The sequence below is a fragment of the Vipera berus genome, assembly GCF_964194415.1.
Source record: "Vipera berus genome assembly, chromosome: Z".
Taxonomy (NCBI): domain Eukaryota; kingdom Metazoa; phylum Chordata; class Lepidosauria; order Squamata; family Viperidae; genus Vipera; species Vipera berus.
Window position 1 is genome coordinate 80,808,128 of NC_138205.1, and position 12,500 is coordinate 80,820,627.

Consider the following 12,500-nt stretch of genomic DNA (forward strand, 5'->3'; position numbering starts at 1 on the left):
ACTTCTATTCCCACAACAATATCCATGAAGCATGCTGTTGTTTGTTACAAAGAAGGAGAAGATAGCATCAGTTACAATCAATTACTATCAGAGGAAAAATAAATTAAAAAAACAAAAAAGAGTGAAAGCGTGGAAGAGTGGGGAAATTTTTTTTATAATCACTAGCTACGTCACAACATTAAAAGGAAAGCCATGAGACAGTTAATTCAAAAACCTAAAACTTTGAATAATTTAAATATTCATCACTCTAAAGTTTATCTGGTTCACTTTTAATGTGAAAATGCCTAATATGTACCTTCTGAACCTATATCTGATTCAAAATGCACTCGCATTCATATTTTTCATTACTTTATGATTGAATAAAAGGTAAAGGTAAAGGTTCCCCCGCACATGCGTACTAGTCATTTCCGACTCTAGGGGCCGGTGCTCATCTCCGTTTCAAAGCCGAAGAGCCAGCGCTTGTCCGAGGACGTCTCCATGGTCATGTGGCCAGCATGACTAGACGCCAAAGGCGCACGGAACGCTGTTACCTTCCCACCGTAGTGGTCCCTATTTTTCTACTTGCATTTTTACGTGCTTTCGAATTGCTAGTTTGGCAGAAGCTGGGACGAGTAACAGGCGCTCACTCTGTTACGCAGCACTCGGGATTCAACCTGCCAAACTGCCGACCTTCTGATCGACAAGCTCAGCGTCCTAACCCACTGAGCCACCGCGTCCCTTTATGATTGAATGCATCAATCCAAATTCACCTTGCAAAAAATATTTAGACCATGAAAATAAAAACAATTAGGGGCATACTGAGCAAAATGCACATAAACATGAATTAATGTATGCATTAAGACGGGTATACAAAAATGTTATCTTGGATTACATACACATGAACATAAATGTTCATGTGGGTTTATCTAAAAATATGATACAACATATTCTGATACAACAGAATACCACTAATTACATTTGGGGGAAAAGTTAACAATAGACTTGGTAGATTTGTCCACCTCTAAACTAAATCAGAGATTAAGTCTATTTTGTTAAGTTTTGCAATTGTTTATGGTAAATATAAGGTTACATTGACATATGCTTTAACAACAGGCTTTAATTCAACCAAAAAGAGAAGAAAATCATCCTTGTTCTTTTTGCCCCTATTTAAAATAATTACAGGTGGTGGGTGCACTTTGAACATTCAAAGTGCTTAGATGGAACAAAAGACACGTAACCCATTTTTTTCCAAAAGGAAAGATATTGAACTATTAGAGTGCTTGAAGTGAGAATACTTACATGTTTTATCTTCTTGCTCACAAATATCATCAACTAGTCTTTTTTTAATTACCTTCAGTTCGCTGAAATTATCAACTGTGTATTTTCTGTCTGAGGAGCCAGCTATCTGACTAAGCTGCAAATGGTCAATTCTCCCTACTCCTATGGCATATATATCAACGCCTTTCTTTCTCAGATCTTCTGCTGCTTGAACAACTCTATCATGTGACCTTCCATCAGTGATCACCAGCAAAATCTGCTGGATGTTTTCATTTATTCTGCTGCCACCTTCTGGAGTAAAGTAGAGCTTCACTTTTTTAAGGGCAGCACCAATATATGTCTGAAGTCCTTCCATCTGTTGAATGCGTCTGATTTGATTTTCAAGTTCTGATTTGCGTGAGAAAATATTGAGGCTGAATTCTTCCTGGTATCTGTCACTATACTGAGCAATACCAACTTGCACATTGTGGGAGGTGTCAAACGGATGAATTAAATCTTGTAAAAAATTCTTCATCTTAGTGAAATCACTGTCACTTATACTGTTAGAACCATCAATCAGGAACACCAGATCTGCTGGAATTCCACATTCTGCAATAGAGAAGAAAGAAGATTAAATATAATAAGGGATGAAAGTAGCCTAAGTCAAGTTTAAAGAAGATTAGCCAACAGTGGATCCTGAAAAATAATCGGATGCTACAGACAACCACAGAAGGTTCTGCTTGTATTTTAGTTCTTATTTATTATATGTACTTTATGTTAAAGTTTTAATTATGAAGGAAATTTCCAATTCATAAAGAGATCATGACCTACCAGTCAGAGATTTCAGAATACCCTAGGGAATTTTTTGCTCAATTTATTTTGACTGAACCCTGGAGTCCAATATACACATATTTCAGTTGAACTATAATTCTGTAAAATAGGTTGGTAGTCATGCATAAATGCAGGTGGTAAATTATATTTTGCCATAGAGATAAAGGCCCCATGGTTCAGAAAAGTGTTTAGGTTTGTACTTCCCTACAATATTATTTCATATTAGGTCTTACGTAGTTTATTTTCTTGGTAGACATAGAATTTCACTGCAAGACCATTACTCCAATATACATGTGATTCGCATTAATAAAATAAGCATTGTGAATGACCATCTCTTTGAAACTAGTTTCTAGTTTTAGACTGATTTTGTGTTTTATTTACAAGTCAGTAAATCACTATACCATTTCATTGTAGTACTTCTTTTTTCAGAAATATTTCATTATTTAACCACCTACCTGTTTTTGAAACACCACAAATGTTATCAGATAATCTGGGGTAGAGATTTTTCAGGCCTTCAAATGTATTTACATAGAAAAATCTGTCTTCAGATCCTGCCATGACCAAGAGTTCATCTGGCTTGGCTCTTTCTATCCCAATAGCATAAATCACAATCCCGCGAGCCCTGAGATTCTTCGATACTTCCTCGAGGTTTGCTGCATCATGGGAATCCCCATCAGTTATCACTATAAGAACTTGGGGGATGTTCTGGTGCTTGCGACCGCCCTGCTTCTTAGAGAAAAGATTTTCTGAATGACGCAATGCCTTGGCTGTATAAGTTGTTTCCCCGATAGGTTTATCATTCTGAATAGCCTCAATAATTGCTGATTTGGTGTTGAACTGGTTGAGATAGAAAAATGTTTCTGGCTCTGCAGAATATTTGACCGCTCCAAACTGAACTCGATCATAACCAACATCAGATTTTTTCACCAAGGTTATCATGAAATCTTTCATAACATCATATTCTTTGGGATCGATACTTCCAGAACCATCAATAACAAAAACAATATCTAGACGTTCTATTCTTCGGCATTCTAAAATAAGAATAGGATGAACAGGTTACATGAAAGCACATCAAAATATCTCTCTCTTTTTGGATAAAAAACACTATTTATTAAATATATATGCCACCTATCTTATCTAGAGTGACTCTAGGTGGCTTACAAATCAATAAAAATAATACAAAAACATTAAAACAATAAATGTTAAAACTGCAATTGAATTAAAATTCATGAAAATTCAATTTACCAAGAGGGCTCTCGGGGCATTCTTTAATACCTGTTACAAAACCATTTCTATAAAGGCCTTCACAATGTTAAAAAAATGTAGGTCTAATAGCACTATCATGTTTTCTTGTTATAAAGTTCTGCAACTAAATGTTAACATTCTGTAGTGCAATTTTATTTTATGATGGTCTAATTGTTTTGAATGAGCAGTTCATGTTTCCTTCCTTAATCAAGTAGAATAGCTTCACTATGAATTTGTTTCAGAATCAAGCAACAATTTCCTAATCATCTTGCTTGCAACTCAGATAACATTTCTTGAGTTAATTCATTAGACTAAAGTAAGCCAAATGTGAATATGAGTACGAAATATTTGAAATTTATAACTGTCATACCTTTGTTCATTACATTTGAAATAACTAAGTAACTATTATAGGCAAGCTTCAGGAATACCCATGAAAAATGCTTGGAAACTTCAAATAGTGCAGAATGAAACATCAGGACTTTTGACTAAAATCATGGGGGAGATGGCTAAGAAGGAGGCTCCAATGGCTGCATCAACAAAGAAAATCCATGACATCTTACCTAGCTCTACAGCCAGAAATATTATAAAACCCTAACAGGTTCCAGAAGTTATTAGACTATAACTCCTATCACCCCTGACTACCAAAAAATGGTTGCAAGGGCTCAGAACTGTTGTCAGCCAAAGAAGTTGGAGCAATCTTACATTTATCTGAACTGATCAAAAGATAGAGGAAGAAAAACACAAAAAGACAGAAACATTATTCTGGAGAGTTTTCATTCAGTAAAATGAAGTGTAGCATAAGCAATATAATATCATCTTTATGCTGAATGACTAATTCCCTTAGCTCTATGGCCAGTAAAAAAAAACCCTCTTTCAACCATTGCATGTGGGGTTTTGCCATATGATGGCAACATTTAATTACAATTGAATGAAGTTTTCCTATAATATACTTTTGAATTCTGTAGAATTCTGCAATGTTAAGCTTATGTTATTGAATTAGGTTCTATATTTAGCTAGTCTCAGTGGAGGGACTCAAACATGTGAACAACCGGTTCTCTGTGTGGATGCCACTTCCGGAAGTCCATTCTGGGCCTGGGCAACAAAAAATTCACTACCAGTTCTGCCGAACTGGTGCGAACTGGCTGAATCCCACCACTGGCTAGTCTTCTATTTATCACTGGTTGCTGTTCAAAATTACAATGGACTTTTTAAAAATTACTTAGAATCCATTCTTGAAGTTATGACTGACACACTCCTCCCCCACAGTCATGTGATTGCATTTCACATCCTTAGCAACCAGCTCAAATTTACAACCAGTTGCAATGTCCCATAGTCCTTTGATACAAGTGTAATGCCTTGGTGGAGCAGTGGGCTAATGCCTCCTTAAGTAACACCAGCTGCCTGCAATTAGTGCAGGTTCGCATCCCACCAGGCTCAAGGTTGACTCAGCCTTCCATCCTTCCAAGGTAGGTAAAATGAGGACCCAGATTGTTGGGGGCAATAAGCTGACTTTGTAATAATGCCGCTTGGGGGGGCTCAAAAGCCCTAATAAGCAGGCATATACATAGAATGAAGGCTATTGCTAAGCACATTGGTTTGTGCTTAAATTGTAAGCCGCCATGAGTCTTCGGAGAAGGGCGGGATATAAATGGGATTAAAATTAAATTAAATTAAATTAAATTAAAATTAATTTTGTCATTTTCCAGCAGAAAACAGCAAAAATCCCCATTAGATATTTTGATTTCACTTAACAACCAGATGGTTTATTTAACAAACATGTGATTTGTTTAACAACTACAGTGACTCACTTTACAATCATAAAAAAACATGGTGGCAACATATACCTTAGGTGGCTACATTGTGATTGTAAGCTGAGGATTACCTGTACAACAGTCAGGAATAAAAAGCTAAATGGATTAGACATATTTACATATGTATTTATATATTTACGTAAATTTGTAAATACTGTATGGAAGCAGTAGTGCTGGGCTTACAAAATGACCTTTTCGACTGGAGATCCCAAAACATCATAAATGTGGCCACAGTGCCCAGTGAACCAGACAAACCTACTATTTCCTTCAGTAATCAAATGATTGCCATAGACCTCCTTGGCTAAGAATAGACTGCAGAAAAACAACTGTGATCGTGGCAGTGCTCTAAAAAAAGGCCTTCTTTTACCAGATGACATTCACACAATCGCAGTATTTTTATCATGGGATATAAGATCTCAGCAATTTACCTTCTTCCTGCATCTCACTTTCACAAGCAATATATAGGATGGCCACAGTATCTATATACCGAACCTGAAACTTGGCATATTTTGGAACTTGATACATCAGCTTTCCTTATATTCTATTTGATTTCATTTGTTCCTTGAACTGATCTATTTAGGATTGTTTATTACTGCGTTGAGTAAATTGCTTAAGATGAATTGGTATGTTCTACTGCCTAATTTTGCCCTAAAAGGGAAAACAAGATTTAGAGACTTGGGTTTATTTTCAGGAGCCTTCAAGTGAAATTAGAGAGATGTGTTCATTTAATTAGCAGTGTGAGAAAAAGCAACCGAACATAATAAATCAGAAGGTCAAGCTGCAATTAGCTTCTCTAGTGAGATACTGCCTTAGGAAATTACTCTTAGCAGCGATTCTTGAACAGAAAGTACAACAAACCAGATTGAACAAAACTAAGGGATTGATCTAGTACTTAGTAGTTCAGTGTGATTCTGTTCATATATAAGCATAGGTGTGACCATCTTGGCTCTGTTTCATACCCATTTTATAATAGGGATTGACCTCTTAGCTTGTATTTTATAATGTCAAATTATGTCACCAACACTACACAGTAAATAAAATCAGTCTGAGTGATTAGTTGGGTCTCTGTTATTAAAATACATATTACAAATTCCTAGCCAATGCCAACATATAAGGACTGCAGACTGAAGCCATTTTTTTAAAATTCCATTTATATCCCGCCCTTCTCCGAAGACTCAGGGCGGCTTACAAGCTTAGCAGTAATTCCCAAATGTGTAGAGACTTGTATTCCCTGCAAACTGCCCAGTTGTACTCACCATCAGAAGAGCTACATATTTCAAAGAGGATCTCATTTTTGAAGTACTTTAAAACCTCAAAATCTTCTACATAAAACACCATCTCAGGCTTCCCACTGATTTCCATCAGCTGTGTTTTGTTAGCCTGGAACAGCCCCACTGAGTAAATGATTATATTTTCCTCTCTCAAAGCTTCTGCATGGTTTTTCACCTCATCTTGTGCTTCTCCATTAGTTATCAGAATAAGAACTTTCTTGACATATAGTCGTGCTCCTTTGGCGGGTTTGAAATAATTGGACACAAATTGCAGGGCACCTCCAGTGAGTGTGCTCTGTCCCATAAGAGACATTCTCCCAATAGCATTGTTGATATCTAGTTTTGTCAAGTGTTGATTTAGTTGAAATTCTTCTTTGCATTTATCACTGAACTGGACAACTCCAATGTGCACCGTCTCTGGACTGACATCAGATTTGTCCACCAGCAATCTCATGAAGTTCTTCATTTTTTCAAAGTTCTCAGTTCCACTGCTTCTAGAGCTGTCCACTAGAAACACAATATCTGTTTTCTTTTCTTTGCAGACTGTTAGAAGAGGGAATAAAATAAATCTGGTAATATTTGATATATCTTTTTTATATTTACACTAGTAAATAATATTTACACAAATATTTAAATATTTACACTAGCTGTTAAGTAAAACATATTGGAAATGAATATACTGGATTGGAGTGTGGTTGTTGAAATGATGGCATCTGTACCTTTAAATATCATTTTTTTTCAGCTGTTAAATTGTCTAAAAGTTTTACTTGTTATCTTATTATATATTTGGCAGTTTGTATCTTTGCAATACCCTAACCCTGGTATATATTCTACACTTTGCTTAATTAAAAGTCGTATTTCCCAGATTATTTTTGCCAAAATAATGCAACTTTTTCACACTTCAATCACATACGAAGAAATATATACTTGATCTCAAAATATCATGGATATAATTCAAATTTTAAACAGACAGAAAAGTTAATCACAATTAAGTCAAATCTGCAATGCTTATATAATCATCAGTTAACAACAATAATTAGGAACAGTAACTCCATCACTAAGCAAAATGGTCATAAAGCAAAAAAAAAATCATGTGACTGAACATGACAGCAGTTCTGGTTTCAATTATTAAATGAATATCATGTGATCATTAAGTGTGAAGTGATGTAACCATTATTTGGGACTTCCTGCCAGCTTACTCACTGACTTTGCTTGTTGCAAGTTGCACTGAAAGTCACAAATTATAATCACAGGACCACAAAACACTGCATCATCATAATTGCATGCATAATTGCAATCCATTTCATTTTCTTAAAAGTTTTAAATTGCTGAAATCTATCGTATTATGAAATCTCAGCAGCCCATGATATGATAAGGTCCCTTTAACATGGTTAAAAGAAGCAAGATGTAGTCCAATCAAGGTTCCATCCACTTTTTGTGTGTGGTGTGCATACATGGTATATAAAAACAAGTGGATTTGATTGGCCTATCATGGTGATTAACTTGCCTTTTTTATCATACCCTTAGATAACCCTAATATAAAATTTCCTGAGATTTTGGCCATTTCAGAAGTTAGTTAATATCAAGCATAAGCTGTCCAACTGCAAATGACTTTGGGCAGCATGCTGTTAAAAACATGTCCAATAATTATTTAAAAACCAAAAGAGGAAATAAGCCCAGAACTAATATAATTAACATCTGACCAAAAAATTCCCACAAAGCCTCATATTCCTAACCAGCCCCTTTGCCCTCATTTGCCACCCCTAGAGGAGACATGCCTCTTACTTTGATTTATTTTGCCCAATGACCAGCTTGTAACAAAATATACCTGCTAGCCATTGATCAACTTTTATTAATAAAATATAAACCAAAACTATAATCTTTTACCTTCTGTAGCACAGATATCCCGAACAACATCATTCTTTATGTACTTTAAAGAGGCAAAATCATTCACAAAATAAGCTTGGTTAGTTGAATCTGCAATTGTGTAGATCTGAGACGCATTTGTATGTCTTACACCAATGGCATAAAGATTTATCTTCTCATTCCGCAATCTCCTGGCAGGCTCCTTTACATGGTCTTTTGATATCTGGTCTAATAACACAATCAGATGACAGGGTACACTTCTGGAACGCTGACTTTGCAATTTCCTGAACAAGGGCTGAATGAATGTCAAAGCTGCTCCTGTGTGGGGAGTCCCACCAATTTGACGAATGTTATCAATGGCTTTCAATATATCATTTGTTTTGCCGTATTCCTCAAGATCAAATTCCAGTTCACTGGTTTCAGCATACTGTACAACTCCAATGCGGACTTTATTTGGGCCAATGGTAAACAATTTAACTACTTCTTTCAAAAATAATTTAAGATCCACAAAGTCCAGATAATCAAGGTTTGATGAACCATCAATGAGAAAATAAATATCAGCTTCTTCCATATCCACACATCCTGTAGGCGACAGAATGTTGATGCATGATGAGATATTTAACCATTGAATATGAGCATCTTTTTGTTGACTTCTAACTTTCCCTGAGCATTATGCTGATGAGGCAACCATTGACTTGTCCATCACAGTCTTGGACCAAGCCAAGACTGGGTAAACCGGGAAATAAATATCTATCGGTTCTATCGGAATACATAGATACATGTAAAATCTAGATACATAGGTTCTTTTATATAAAAAAATTGACTCATGGCTACACATTAACCAAAGAAGGACAGAATTAGTGACCAAAGGCAGAATTTCATGTTTAATGTGATGATGCAAAGCAGCCAAGGCTGCATTACACATATTAACAAGCCTGAGATATTTTCCTCTTTTTGTGGATTGTTAGAATAGGGCTCCTCTAGAGAAATAGGAATTCATTTAAAAGTTTTGTTGAGTATTTAAACAATACACACAATAGCAATTCAGAAGAAAATTGATTGTAATTTCATTCTAAATTTTATTCCAAAACTATATATTTAAAAAACTAAAGAAAAAAGAAAACACACAATATTATTGTACCTCCTCTACTTTTCTGCAATATCAAAGTGAGAATATGACATGATTATAATCTATTATAATAATAAATTATGGTACATCATTAGACAATGATAATATTAAAAATATTTAATTTAGCTTTTAAAAAAGAAATGAAGTATCATATTGCCAGTCTTGCCTTAATGCTGATACAAAGGCTGTTCACAGGCTGAGTGCTGACACATTTATTAAGCCAACCTTTATTTATGGCTCCTGAGCTGTTGCAAACAAGTGGTAATATAGATTCCATTTTTTAAATAAAAAACCTGATATCCTCCCCAAATATGCAGCCCCTAACACACCATGTAAAGCACAGTGCAAACTTTCCACTGTCAGAAATTACACACTACTATTTTAGAGTAATGAAGAATTTCCAGAAATTCTTTAATCTTTAGGTTGATCTCATAAATATATTCCTCTATAGGTTTTGTAACTACTTAATAAAAACTACCTTTTTATTATACATTTGTGTGCTCAGTTTCTAGAATGTTCTCACATCAATTCTGGCAAGAAAACAGTTCTTACAGAATATGTTTACATAATTCCCTCTTGATTTTACCTGTTAAGAACCCACCCCTGCAAACTTTGTTGAGAAGAAATTACCTTTTTTCAGAAGTTCTGTTCTTTTGGTATCCATGTAGAGTTTCTGCTGTATTTGATTCATAATTTTCTTCTGAAAATCCAGAGATTTATTAAGCAACTGAGAAAATGTGCTTAGTTGAGTAACATACTGTGGTGATGGGTAAGCAGCAATCTGGGTTAGTTGGGTAATATTAGCCTCTTTAATGCCAACAGCAAATATAGTCACACCAGCTCTTCTGAGCAATTTAGCTGCATCTCTCACATCCTCTTCTGAAGGCCTGTGACTAATCAGAATGGCTATTTGTTCTACTCCTTGAGCCTTCCTGCTTCCAGCAATGGCATTGAAGACTTTCTGTCTTGTAAAATTAATGGCAGTACCTATGTTAGCTTTTCCTGGCTTAGGTGATAGGCCCTGGATATGTTGTAGAAGGTGAATTCCATCAGTTGTCATCTTCAGTGAAGATATCATCTGGGGCTTAGTGCTGAATGTCACTAGGCCTATTCTTATGCATTTCTCCTTCACATCCAAAGAAGATACCAGGTTTTCCAAAAAGAGCTGCATCTTTTCGAAGTTTGTTTGTGATGAGCCTGCATCCACTATAAATACTAAATCAGCAACTCCATCACCATGACATGCTATAATTAGAAGGAAACACAACATTGCATTTTGGATTCTATATAGCTTTTTCAAGCACCTCTATTAGTGAATCAACATAGCCACATCTATCCATTCTAAAGTATCTGCTTTCTGCTTTGCTTTTGCTCTGGCACATCTTTTCCAAATAGTGCCTTTCAGAGATACTGAACTATAACCTCCACCCTCACTAGCCAACATGGTCTTGGCCAGGCTGGAAAATATAGGCACATCTGGAGCACACAAGGTTACTGAGAAGAGACTGCTCTAGGTCAGTAGCATTCAATCTTTTGGCAAGTGGAAACTACTGAGGGTTGTCAGAAAGGAGAATTATACTAAGGATGGAGGTCCTAACTTTGGGGAGGGGGGAGTTCAAATCTGTCAACATAAAAACAACATGCATATTTTCTAGCTGTTGTTAAGATTTATTTCTGAGGCCAGAGAATAAGAGAATAAGAAAGAACTATTGGTGACTCAAGTGCATCCCCCACCAGCAGGAAATATTTGATAGTAGATCAGGATGCAGATATTTAAATGTACTTTTATCAGCTGTTTCTTGACCAGAGATCTCATAATACCTCCAGTAGCACAAGGCAATATATCTAGCACTGACTTTGCTATTTTTCTACACAATAGTATCCATATCCCAAAGGCGCTTTTTCACGAGGCAGCTGGACTTTCTTGTTTCTTGATTCATGAAAAAGCACCTTTGGGATAACCAGTGTGTTTTTTTTGTAAAAGAAAAAGGTGCCAGAACTCACACATGTCATACAACCTGCCTTGCCTACCCTACAAGGTTCCACCCAAAAAAGGTGCCAGAACTCCGTTCTGAGCGTTCTATGAGAAAAAAAGCCCTGGGGATAACTATGACCTGGATGACTGAGAATCTCCATAGACAATAGTTTCCAGAACTGCATTGTTGAGATGAAATTGGAATAAATAAATAAATAAATAACCTCATTTTGGTAAGTAGATATGCTAACTTTCCAACTACATTTTAAATTAATCAAATTTACACTTTTGTGGCTACTGCTAATTCCTTTCTAATAAATCTATTAGTCATGGAATATCTTACCTTCTATTACTGTTTTGTAATTCATGTTTACAGCTGCCATATTTAAAAGGTTTATACCAGTATTACCTATGTGAATAGCTTCAACCACAATCCTAGAAATATTCTGAGCAAATAAACTAAGATCTTCTATTCTAGGAAAGAAGAAATAAAATGGCTTTGTAGCCATGAGACGTAGTTCATCAGTAGAGGCCTCTTCCACTCCAATTGAAATGATATTTACTCCAGCTTTCTGCAGCAGTGAACCAGCTTCTTCTATATCATCTTTAGATTGTTGAGATGTGATCACTATCAAAATCTTGGATCTTTCTTCTCCAAGAATTGGTTTCCAGTAATCAATCTCATTTATTCTGTAGAGAGCACTGCCAGTTTTTAATAAGCCAGTTCTAAGCGCCATTTTCTTTTTGATATGATTTAACATTGGATTCTTCCCTTTGTAGGTATCCAGTTGGAATTCAGTATATACTTGATCAGTATATTGAGCAAGTGCAATGCGATATTCATTAGGGCCAAAAGGGAAAAACTTGATTGCTGTACTAATAAATGTTTTGACATGCAGGAAAGATGTATTACTACTGGAAACCAAAAACATAATATCAACAGGCTTGGGAACTGAAAAAGAAGAAAAGATATAATTATATCATGTAATGCTTAAGCGTTATGGCTATAAAACAAAATGTTCAAGTATTTCAGTACATTTTCAAAGATCCTATTAAAGTGAGCCAGGCAACTGGAAGCTAAAAGCCTAAAACTGTTTTTCAAAACTTTGTAGAACAGATCATAAGGTATAACTAGA

At 35.6% G+C, this 12,500-nt stretch overlaps 1 protein-coding gene across 1 annotated transcript in view; it reads right to left on the bottom strand.

Moving 5' to 3' along the window:
- Positions 1 to 12,500, bottom strand: part of LOC308679010 (collagen alpha-6(VI) chain-like) — a gene marked incomplete at both ends in the record, with an annotated part of 61,175 nt that overhangs the window by 40,475 nt on the left and 8,200 nt on the right. The window contains 7 exons of the mRNA XM_081346246.1: positions 1 to 34; positions 1,279 to 1,845; positions 2,523 to 3,098; positions 6,380 to 6,937; positions 8,282 to 8,842; positions 10,020 to 10,634; positions 11,708 to 12,316. The exon at positions 1 to 34 is cut by the window's left edge and continues 310 nt beyond it. Coding sequence (XP_081202372.1) covers positions 1 to 34; positions 1,279 to 1,845; positions 2,523 to 3,098; positions 6,380 to 6,937; positions 8,282 to 8,842; positions 10,020 to 10,634; positions 11,708 to 12,316 — 3,520 coding nt within the window. The remainder of the gene's footprint in view (positions 35 to 1,278; positions 1,846 to 2,522; positions 3,099 to 6,379; positions 6,938 to 8,281; positions 8,843 to 10,019; positions 10,635 to 11,707; positions 12,317 to 12,500) is intronic.